This window comes from Mytilus trossulus, chromosome 7, assembly GCF_036588685.1.
Source record: "Mytilus trossulus isolate FHL-02 chromosome 7, PNRI_Mtr1.1.1.hap1, whole genome shotgun sequence".
In the NCBI taxonomy this organism is placed as follows: domain Eukaryota; kingdom Metazoa; phylum Mollusca; class Bivalvia; order Mytilida; family Mytilidae; genus Mytilus; species Mytilus trossulus.
Window position 1 is genome coordinate 80962537 of NC_086379.1, and position 12750 is coordinate 80975286.

At 32.6% G+C, this 12750-nt stretch overlaps 1 protein-coding gene across 1 annotated transcript in view; it reads left to right on the forward strand.

Annotated features, from left to right (window-relative positions):
• Nucleotides 1-2301: 2301 nt before the first annotated feature.
• LOC134726701 (MAM and LDL-receptor class A domain-containing protein 1-like) overlaps nucleotides 2302-12750 on the forward strand; it is a 52439-nt gene continuing 41990 nt past the window's right edge. Inside the window, exons 1-6 of the mRNA XM_063591117.1 lie at nucleotides 2302-2497; nucleotides 3041-3138; nucleotides 7719-7793; nucleotides 10143-10226; nucleotides 11240-11327; nucleotides 11637-11757. Of these exons, the coding sequence (XP_063447187.1) occupies nucleotides 2422-2497; nucleotides 3041-3138; nucleotides 7719-7793; nucleotides 10143-10226; nucleotides 11240-11327; nucleotides 11637-11757 (542 nt within the window). The 5' untranslated portion in view covers nucleotides 2302-2421. The remainder of the gene's footprint in view (nucleotides 2498-3040; nucleotides 3139-7718; nucleotides 7794-10142; nucleotides 10227-11239; nucleotides 11328-11636; nucleotides 11758-12750) is intronic.

Consider the following 12750-nt stretch of genomic DNA (forward strand, 5'->3'; position numbering starts at 1 on the left):
TTAAATAGTTCTCGTTTAACTTTCTTTTTTTTTTTATCTCATTGTTTGTATTGTATTATGAAAAAATTATTGATGTTGTAATGTTTATGCCCTTTGGGGCCGATAATTGGAAATAAAATATCTTATCTTATCTTATCTATAAATTAAAAAAAGATATATATATTATATATGTTATTAGGTGTAATAAAATTGAGAAAGGAAATGGTGAATATGTCAAAGCGACAACCACCCGACCATAGAGCAAACAACAGCCGAAGGCAACCAATGGGTCTTCAATGTAGCGAGAATTCCCGCACCCGTATGTGTTCTTCAGCTGGCCCCTAAAATATGCATAATAGTACAGTGATAATGGACGTCATACTAAACTCCGAATTATACACAAGAAACTAAAATTTAAAATCATACAAGACTAACAAAGGCCAGAGGCTCCTGACTTGGGACAGGCGCAAAATTGCGGCGGGGTTAAACATGTTAAAGAATAACAATACGCACATTAAAATTCAGTTCAAGAGAAGTCCGAGTCCGATGTCAAAAGATGTAACAAAAGAAAATAAATAAAATGACAATAATACATAAATAACAACAGACTACTAATCTTTGGATATGTTATATTGCCCAGTTTTTCATCTACATATTTTTTTTTGTCCCTTGGTATCTCTTGCTTCTTTGAAGGTCATCTAAATCAACTTGCCGAACATCACTTGGCGTCTGTCGTCCGTTAACATTTACAAAAAAACTCAAGTCTCCTCTGAAAACTAGAACCAAACTTGGACACACTAATCCCTTAGGTTTATTGTTAAAAAAAATTGTCCGTTTCTACTACTTTGCAGCCAACATAGCTACCATGGACGAACACTTTTCGTAACGATTTTAAGCCAAAAAAAAAGTTTTCTGATAAAGGGGCCATACGTACACTTTTATGCCCCATCCTTAATCTGCCACTGATAAGTGCAAAGTGTAGAATTTCTGTTCTCAAGTGTGCAAAATGAAGTCTTGACATATTTCTTCCGATTTTACAATAAAACTATTTTATAAGTGATGACCCTCTACTCTATTTTCGACCAGGGTAGAGAAGCACACTTATAAAATATTGTTATCTTCAATCGTACGGTTAAGAGAAAGAAAACGATATAAAAAAGAGGAATGGAAATTATCAAATGTTAATATGTATTTCGCAAAAGAGAACCAATACTCAATTATCTTTCAAATTACTATTTTATTATCATTTAAAGCTTCGTTATAATGATATGAAATTAAAATGGGGCATCGATTTTGTTTTTTCTGTACTTATTATTCAAGAGTATATGATACATGTATATATAAAAAAGCATGTAAAACTTTGGTTTTAATGTACAATCTATTCACGACGTCAAGCTTACTGTGGCCGCTTTTCGGTGTTCAGTGCAGCTATTATACTTTTTTTTCACACACAAAAACCCTAAACATATTACAAATTTGATATCAATAAGAACGGTAATACCAGTATTAATACCATGTAATTTTTAACGAGATTCAGTATAGGACATGACTTCATGAAATAGCAACTCAAAGTCGATAAGAAATGTAAGTCATCAAAACAGAAAACAATAACACAACAATAACCGAAAATACACATGATGTCCGGTAAAATTAAATTTCTTATCCCACCTGCATCATATTTAAATGTTCAGCGATGTATACCAAGCCCCTAAAGCTGTGTTCTGATATCAAGCATATCGGCACTTAAATTTAGTGCTGCGACTCATTTCACAAACATTTTTTGAGAAAAAATACTCGAAAGTCATAAACATTTAAGTAAAACTTATGATCACCCTAACCCTAACCCCAACCCTAACCCGCAATTTTTGTCTTTTGATTTTTTTTTTATTAATAGTAAGTTTGGCTTGTTAGCACATCTTCTGATTGACCGTCTTAGAAAAAAGCAAAAAGATATTTTTTTTATCCATCATACAATGTCTTCAAGTTGTTCAGAACAAAGTAAAACAATTTTTTTCCCATCATACAATGTCTTCAAGTTGTTTTTTCATAATTTATTTGTTATTTTATTTATTGTTTTGATGTCGCTGAATGTAAATTATTGAAAAATGCCATAGATGTAGCGCACATGTCTATGATTATGAAACTAAATATTTGCAATAAAAGTACACATCAAAAGACAGAAAAACAGAATGATGGACTAGATAAAGACCTGAATTAAAACTATTTCTGTATAAAGTTTTAATGAGTCATTCTGTAAAAAAAAAAGAACATCTGATTTTAAAGTTGATTAAAAGGTGTCCATAGCCCCTAGGAGTAATATCCATTAAATTTCAGAGTGCTGGTCAAGCGTTATACAACTAACTGGTCAACGGGGAACGAACAACATTGTAAATAGAGCCATTTCATCATTCATCTAGTTAATTTATTCGGAAACTTACAATTATGGACAAAATTATCACGTACTTCTTTCTTTTACTTGGACTTATGTGCGAAGGGCATATACCAGTAGTGAAAAACGGTAGGTAGTATCTATTAACGTTTTCAGAATACACGCGTGATAAACTAGGGCGCACTTACTAGTAATACAGAAAAATATAAGAATAAGAAGTTGTGATATGATTGTCATTAAAAAAACTCTTAATCAGGAACAAAATGACAAATATAGTTTTCTCGCTTGAATTGTTTTACATTGTCTTATCGGGGCCTTTTATAGCTGACTATATGCGGTATGGGCTTTGCTCATTGTTGAAGGCCGTACGGTGACCTATAATTGTTAATTTTTGTGTCATTTTGGTCTTTTGTGGATAGTTGTATCATTGGCAATCATACCACATCTTCTTTTTTATATCAACAACTCAGTATAGATCACGCTACAACAATGACCAAACCAATACCGCATAATAAGGTATAAAAGGCCCAGAAATAACAGAGACGAAACAACAACCGTCAAACGAGAAAAGTAACGGCTTGATTTATCTACAAAGCAATACGTTCTATGTTGAAAATAAAAGACTGATGGAACTATTGTTATATTTGTACATTTTTTTATTATTTATTTCAGCAACTTCGAAGTTTCTGGGCAACACTACATCTATTGATGCGACCGACGTTAGCAGCCTTATAGTTATACGAGACCATGGTCATGATATTGACACTAAGGTATAGGAAATTTAATTTATATCAAACAATCTTTTTCAACAACTATTTTGATTAATCAGGCTGTCTTTGGTTTGTTCGTTTTTCATGAGCTTGAGTTCGGTTGTTCGAAGAAGAGACGCCGAGTTCGGCTGTTCGAAGAAGAGACGCCGTCCCGACTTTCAGAGCACCAGATGTAACAATCGGTTTTATGACAGGATTTTTATAATGTCCAAAGTTTGAGTTTTCATGGTGTGAGAAGTATATTACTGTTATTCTTGTTCAACACACTTCGTTTGAATATTGTCATCAAAATGAGCATTTTTATAATTTATCTTATAAACTCTTGATGTTGTTCGTCTTTTTTACTATTATATCTTAGACCTCGACGAAAGCTTTCAAGTGTAAGTTTTTGTGCCGGATGCATATGGATGAATGGTAGAGAAATGATACTCTGACTGTGTTCAAACGGTACACGCGCGTACAGTGTCAAAAACAATATGTGCGATTTCTCCAATCCGCTTATAAATTTCAGTCGTATGTTCAACTTGGGCGCGGCGAGCCAAATATTACCAAAATCTACGACAATTGTCCATGTACTATACCTTAAATCACTTAAGTTGAAGACGAACTTCGATGTTAAATTTCGGAATTTGCAAAACTGTCTTCAACAGTAATATGTAGCGCACAATAACGTTATTTTGATTTCATGTAGTAAATTCCATTAGGATTAAACCATTCTTGATTTTAGTGCAGGGACTGAAGCAAATGCTGGGTGGATTCATCTCTACCGCTTTTAATTTTCGCATACCTTGTTCCATTAAATAGCACATACACTGAGTTTCATCAAATATTACGACAGAAAAGATAAAGACGTTTGATTTATATAAGATTACTAGTATATGTAACCGACGGGAAGGGGTACCCATGTGCCCAAATGTGCGTAGTCCCAGTCTATATTCCCATATAGTGTTAAAAATGAAACAACCGAAACCTCGAATTTCACTGTCTTAATTAATAGTGAATGAAACAAAACATAACTTATGTATACACATGGGTGACGACTGCTGTTTGTATTTAGTAACAAGCCTAATTATTGCTTTGATTTAAAAATTAAATACATTTAATTATCTTATCTCAGATAAATGGTCATCGGTGTTTAACCCTCAGCTTATTTAAATCTCACCACATCAGTAATATGAATTTATTAAAAAAAACTGACTTTACACGAAAGTAATGATGCCTAAGCAACACGGACCACACTCAAAAAGACTTTGACGAAATCATAGGTGCTTCTGGAAGAAGGATTCGTAGTCCCTACTCAACTCATTTAACCCGGCGTTCGAATTTCTTCTGTCTGGTACCCTTACTAGTAAAAATGTAGTTCGCTTGGATAGTCATAGCCATAGGTGGTACGTACTAAGTATTTCAATAAGTATTTCAACATAGTTGTAGTGTACAGTTACAATTTGATTTTATAATGTCACTTGTTTCCTGGGGAGTTATGATTAATGCCCTAAAATGCCAATTCTTAATATTTCAAGCTTTTCCTTTTTTCTTACAGACTTAAACTTTTTCAGTAGCATATATCATATTATACATATTATCATTCACACAAATAATAAAATTAACGGTATCAATTTTCTTGCACCAGATGCACATTTCGACAATACATGTCTCTTCAGTCATGCTTGTGGCCAAAATATTTGAAATCCGAAGCTTATATAAAAGATGAAGAGCTATACATGTATAATTTCCAAAAGGCCGAGCCAAAAGGCCAAAAAATAAATAAGGTATCAAATAGTCGTACCCTTAATAAAGCACAATTTAAAACTTTTTCGTTTTCTGCCACATTGTTTAGGGGTTTGTCTTTCTTTTATCTTTTAAAAATTAAAAAAAAAATTCTTAGACATTGTTTCAAGGTTTTTTTTCCCCACCGATACCTTTTTGATCCGGAATTTGTCCTTCTCCGATGACGTTGTCATTTTAAGATAGAGTTATCTCCCTTTTGGCGCCAAGCAAAACTTGTTAAAAAGAAGGTGATTCCCATGAATTATCCTACTTGTACACTGCTTAACAGATAAGACACAGACTAGAACAGGACCATAGGCTCGTTTTGAAAAGATTGCGTATGGCTAATAATTTGGGTGTCTAAGAAATTCATGCCCATTTTTATTTTTGGACATTGTAATTGTATGTGTGTGTTATAATTTTGTTTCTGTTAGCAATTATATATTATCTTCCATATTGATGCCTTTTCGGTTTTCACGTATCCATTGATATCTGAAAGCATTTATCTTTATCCCACAAGATCCTTTATAATTGACATTCTTTTTCTCTTAGACCCATGTCAATCAGGGCAGTACATTAAATTCATATGTACAGGGGTCGAAATTAGTGCTGGTCGGGTGGTCTGAGACCAGTAGAATTTGCGCTGGACCAGAAGAATTTTTTTGATAAGAATAATTAATTGCATCGTAATTTCGGTTACAAACAAATTTACCTGCGAAATCAATTACCCGGTACTACATGTACTGGTGGTACGTACTAAGTACATGTATTTCAATTAATTAAAATATCTCAGGGTGAGCGTCCTTCACAATAACACAAAATGTGTTAACTTTTAGAAGGAGTTATTATAAAAACTACCGGGAAAAATATAAGTGACATTCAATAGGAAAAACGGAATAAAGTTTATGAAATTGACAAAAGGAAACGTTACATTCAAAATTTTGGGAAAAAGATATAGCATCTTTTGATCCAATCCCGGCTGTTGAAATGGGGAACATTTCTGGACAGCGTTAACTTTTACACGACCCAGTTAGGCATCCTATGATCGTTGTGAAGATTGTGATGAAATGGAAGACAATGTTGACATTTTGTCTGTCATTGATCCTTATTTTGATTAAGATTAAAATCAGGACAGTACTCTCTTTTCTTGTTTAAAACATATGAAAAAGAATGCATGAAAATAAAAGTAAACATCTATCATTCATATTATTGTTTGACAAATGGATGTCATTATTGCTGGGCCAGTAAATTCGGAGCCGAACCAGTAGATTTTCAGACCACTGGCCAGTACACAAAAACACTTACATGTAGATTCGACCCCTGTATGTACATGTAACAGGATTAATGCTGCATTTGCATAGCTCAAGTAGATAATTAGTCATCCTGTAGTGATTGAGCTGAGGTAGTACTTCTTTAGTTCAGATGTTAAAGTGCTGCCTTTGAACACACTGGTCCTTGGTTTAAGTCCACAAGGAGAAGTGATTTTGTTATAGATTGCAATTGATGCTCTCCTGATTCTGATCCTTAGATCAATATTGTGACACAACTGTTCTCTTTGTTCTGGATTTTTTTTATCCTGGTACTAAAATTCTCCCTTAGTATTTTCACACAGTACTTACACAACTTAATGGTTAATTGTTAGGAGCAGGAATTCGGGTTTTCAGGGCTAAATGAATCTTTAAATCACCCTGAACTTTTTACATCTTCTCCAATTATATCTGCAGTTCTTTCGTATGTCTCCTTACTTGCTAGTGCTAACAGGGTTTGAAGATCTATTTTTATGATTTGAATCTCCAGTTGTCTTTCCATTTCTTCTCTTTCCTGGTGGTATCTTGGACAATTTAGTAGGTAGTGTTCAGTGTTTTCCTCTTCACCACCATGACCACATTCACAGTATGGTGTGAGGGATTGGTGTGTCAATGATTGGAATCAAGTGGATTTCACTTTTGCTGTTGAGGATTTTTGATAGATTGGAAAGTAGGCATAGCATGTGGCAGGTCAAAAAGAAAACCTGACCTTTCAAATTACAAAAAAAAGTTATATAAATATCAATTTGACAGCTCATTTCTTGTTTTGAAATAAATTGTCCTGTAATCCGGAGATTTTGATATGCAGTGACTGACTCATCTAAATTAGTAAGAGACAATCTTAGTACATAAATTTTACCTACCAATTACAGAGGGGGAGGACAGGGGGTACCCTTTCTCCCTTCTCCCACCCCTCTTCTCCTTTCTCCTACCCCCGTTCTCCTTTCTCCCATTAGAATAAAACATCTCCTTTTGAGATATTTTTTCTTGAAATATTAGATCATTTTTTAAAAGGAGAGATATTTTATTTTTCTCCTTCCTCCCAACTTTTTCTCCCTTCTCCCACCCCTCTTCTCCTTTCTCCTACCCCCTTTCTTCTTTCTCCTACCCCTTTCTCCCTGTCTCCCTTACCCCTGTCCTCCCCCTCATTACAATTCTTACCTTTGAACACCTGAAATAGTTAAGAACTCGATATTAAAACGTTTGAATTTTAGACTATGATAGAGCCAGATAAACCTGATAGATGTTGATAATAAATCTAAAATTCAGACATTTTTGTATGTTTTAAAAATGTAAATGAGGCAGCAAAAAAAATAAATAAAAAAAATAATTGATTGCTACTTTCTTCTTTATTTGGTCTATGGTGGAGATTTGGGAATCATTCCGCATCTCCTTATTTTAATATAAAGCTGGAAGAGTTTGTTTTGCAGTAAAACAGATATTTATTTCGAACTCATTATAAGAAGTCGTTGTATAATTTGTATTTTGATAGTGTTTTTTTTGTAGACTGTCAACAAGGAGTCTGGTTTAGAACACAGTTTAGAGGCACAGTTTGTTGAGACCCCTGCAGGAGAACTAAGGGTAGGTTATTGTAAATTTTAGAAATTCTTGCAATGGTTATTACTAATGGAAATAATCAAAATGGGTGAGTTTTGTAATAATAAGAATTTGCATTCTATTATCCAATGCCTATATCTATATGCAGCACTTCCTGTAATTAATCTCCCATTTGAGTCCATCTTAGAAAAATCGCAATAACAAATGCATGCAATAATTTCTGAATTTCAGTATTTCATTCATAATGCAATAAATCATGTTTCTAATGTGAGAAGTTATAGTTACAGTTATATTTGGACTGCAGATACATGTATATAAATTTGTACAATGTAATTAGTTGGTGAGATAAACCCTTTGTGTACAGAACTTACACTATTTAAAAAAATTGTTTAAGTCCAGTGAGAAACTAGTATATAATAAGACTATTTGAAAATAAAAAATAAGAAAGCTGATTGCGTTTGTCATTTTTGTCGAGCCTTCGACTTTAGTCGAAAAAGCGAGACTAAGCGATCCTACATTCCGTCGTCGTCGGTGTCGTCGGCGGCGTCAACACTTATTCACTCTGTGGTTAAAGTTTTTGAAATTTTAATAACTTTCTTAAACTATACTGGATTTCTACCAAACTTTGACAGAAGCTTGTTTATGATCATAAGATAATATCCAGAAGTAAATTTTGTAAAAATAAAATCCATTTTTTCCGTATTTTACTATAAATGGACTTAGTTTTTTCTGCGGGGAAACAAAACATTCACTCTGTGGTTAAAGTTTTTAGAATTTTTATAACTTTCTCAAACTATCCTGGGTTTGTACCAAACTTGGACAGAAGCTTGTTTATGATCATAAGATAATATCCAGAAGTAAATTTTGTAAAAATAAAATTCCATTTTTTCCGTATTTTACTTATAAATGGACTTAGTTTTTTTCTGCGGGGAAACATTACATTCACTCTGTGGTTAAAGTTTTTATAATTTTAATAACTTTCTTAAACTATCCTGGGTTTGTACCAAACTTGGACAGAAGCTTGTTAATGATCATAAGATAGTATCCAGAAGTAAATTTTGTAAATAAATAAATCCATTTTTTCCATATTTTACTTTTAAATGGACTTAGTTTTTCTGCGGGGAACCATTACATTCACTCTGTGGTTAAAGTTTTTAAAATTTTAATAACTTTCTTAAACTATTCTGTGTTTGTACCAAACTTGGACAGAAGCTTATTTATGATCATAAGATTGTATCCAGAAGTAAAGTTTGTAAAAATATTACTCCGTTTTTTCTGTAATTTACTTTTAAATGGACTTAGATTTTCTTACAATCATAAAATAGTAACAAGAGGAATATTTTTATTGATTTTTTCCTCATTGTTGTTGAGCCTGGGATTTACAGCAAAAATAGGCGAGACACTGGGTTCCGTGGAACCCTTACAATTTTTTTGAATATTATCTGACACTTATGGTTTTGAAATATTGTGCATTTGCTCTCAAACTGCTGCTAAATGACAATGTTCATGTATTCTATTGAATTATCATGTCAAGAATTTAGTTTATTGGTGAGTTAAATGCATATTTTCTCATAAATTAAAAAAAAAATGGAGGCAGAGAAAAAATATCACTGTTTGCACACCTTAAAATTTCAAGTGTTGTTGTCATATTTTACATTTGACCTCAAGGTAATATGTGCTGTTCTATCGTACACCAGTAATCTAATTATCATTTTAAAACATCTTCAATAGACGTAAATGTTGTCCCCTACTTATCAGATGAAGACATTATGTAACCTATCAGATTGGTCAATAAAATCAACATATTATACATGTAACATCACAAATGTTATTTCATAGCTTGTAGGCAATTTTTATAAATTATAGGATTGTCCCAAATTTTATTCAGCTCTATGATATATACTTGCCTTGAAGTTAATCACCTCATCCTAATCCTTGATCCTGCTTTTTTAAATGGTTTTGTTTGTTTTAGTCCCATCTTCTGTCAAATCCTGTTATTCATAGATCTAGTTAATAGCAATAAAACAAAATGTAGAAGAAAATGTCAGCCAAATGGAGTTGATTTTAATTGTAGTGTTTTTCACTCCAAATGATGTGAAAAAGAATAATGGAATGCATACTTATGTTTTTTTCTAAGGTCGGGTTGTTTTCTCTTTGACACATTCCCCATTTCCATTCTCAATTTTATTATGCTGAGGTTAAGATTTATCTTGCTATGTTGCCTGAAATCCTCTATACAGCTTTGAACTTTCAAAGATGAAATTTTGATTTGAAATGGAGAACACGTTACATGTTACATAGAATATTTAAACCAAAGTTTCCTTTCAAGAATTATTAACTACTTATTTGATTTTGTATCATATTTTATTTCAGCCTAAAGGATTACACATTTTGGATAAAAATGAAATTACAGCAGAGAATCTTGATCACCACCTTTACAAACAACAGAATTTACGGGTAAAATATTTTAGATGCATGTTCCAAAATACACTTTGTCATTCATTATTAAGTTGTAAATATCAAATTATTTAGATTTTTCTGCCATCAAATGTAAAATGTATATGCATACTTCTCACTTGAAATAAATGATGCAAGTGCGACCAAGATTTTACAAACTCACCAAAGATGAGTTTTTATCCAGGGTCATGTAATAACTTGTGATCCCAGTATTTATACTGTTGTCAACTGTTTCTTGTTTAATGAGAACTTTGACTGGTTAAATTTTTGAGGTTTGGTCTTTTTTTCGAATGCTATATGCAATAAGTCAACTATACTAGGTGTATGGAAGAATTGTTAGCTGTATATGCCTGCCTGTCATGGTTCATCTGACCTTGACCTCATTTTCACGGTTCATTACTCAGTGTTAAGTTTTTGTTTTTTGGTCTGTTTCTTAAAATAAAATCAAAAGGTCTACTTTATTTGTTCTATGGAAGAATTGTTAGCTGTATATGCCTGCCTAGCATGGTTCATCTGACCTTGACCTCATTTTCATGGTCATTGGTCAATATTTAGTTTTCTTGGTTAATGCTGAGTTTATGTGACAGTTGTAATAAAGCTTTATATTAAAGACTATCAACATAATATCAATGATTAGTAAGGAAGGCGAAACATTTCAGTGTGTGCACTCTTGTTAATATTAAATTAAGGTAATGTGGTATGATTTCCAATGAGACAAATATATAGAAATGAGCTTAGTCCAAAGGACCAGGATTTGAACAACTGGTTGTTAAACTACAGCCTTAAACATTTAGCAGTGTTCGAGGAACACAACATAATTAGAAATATAACACAAAGACAAAGTGCTTATGTCCCCTTTAAATTAAAATTGCTGTTCCTATTCTTTAGTATTTTGATTTTCTTATTGTATCATTTAGGACAATATTTATTATTCAGATCAGAAAAAAATAGTAAACTTGTTATTACTAGACTTTTAAGGATAATTTAATCTTTATCACCCTAACTATTTTTAGCCTCGTTCAAAAGATAAAAGAAATTTTAACGTTGGGATCCTGGATTCCCTTTGGCCAAATGGAATTGTACCTTATATTGTTAAACATAGTAAGTATAAACTTTATTATTTTACACAATCAGGAGGGGCATTGACTAGTTTCTTCAAACAGATCCTTTTCACAGGTTTTCAATTAGATTAATTTGAACGGTTTCATGCTTAGTTTTAGGCATGATAAAGTTTTCACATACTTAAAAGTATAAATAATAATTTGTGCTTGCAATTTTATTATTTTAAATTTAAACTCATTTGAAAGTGCTGCAATTTTTTGTAATAGTATATTAAAACAAATTCATGAATGGAAATATTTCTAAATGAAAAGAGACTTGCATTCAAGCATTGTATTCATTAATTTACAGGCAATGGTGCATCTAAGACCTTGATAACTGATTCAATAGAAGAATTCAATAAACACACATGTGTCCAGTGGATACCAAGAGATGATCAGACAGACTATGTATCATTTGAAGAAGGGGGAGGGTAAGATATCATCCATCAATTAACTTTTATTGAATAATAAGCAACATTTCTATGGCAAGATAATGCAATTTATATATAACAAGTAAGACGAAACACAGTTAAGTTTGAATAAAACTTGAACATTACATGCAGGGCTCACGCTACCAGGCGACTTGGGCGAAGAAGTCGCTTTCCAGACCGTCACTTCGTTTTCCCCGACCCTCAAAAGCGAAGACAAGTCGCCCTGTTGTTTACGATACTCGCTTTCAGTCGCTTCTGTCATCGGACATTTTCAATTTTTACCAAGTTCTTTTTATTAATAATCAAAGAAATTTAGACATAAACGATTAATTATCTCATGAAATGAGGTTGAAGCATCGTTTTTGCAGTGTTTAGCAAGTTATTTGATAAAAATACAACTTTTTATCACTTCGTGCACTTCCGAAAGTTCCGGTGCTTGTTACTTGAAAACGTACATCAACCTAACTTTCGGCTGCAAAATAAGTTTGTTACTTCATTTAAACTTGATAAAAGTTGCCCCCAGTATATATTCAATCCATTTATTGCATTAAAAACGTCATGGTCCTTTCCAAATAACTTGTCAAACATCGTTTATTTTTGTAAATTTTCTTGCAATCGTCCGCCATTGTCCGATATCTAAACTACGGATCGGAAACGGACCAACTATGACGGAAATCCGTATTTTTACAAAAATTACTACGGACGCACGGATGGAACAGCTGACAGAAGAATATTGATCCCAAAAGGAAAAATTACACATTCCAAACACATTAAAAGACTTTTGGTTACATCTTAATAAACTCATCATTGATTGGTGTATATAATTCCCTATAATTTATATGGATTGTTGTAAACTATTGTAAAGTTGCTTAACTCTTATACTATTACACTAATATCAATTTATTATGGCCCAGCTTACCTTTACATATCTTTTGATGAGAAACACTGATTTCATACACAAGATATTTTTCCATTAAATTGTAATTGATATAT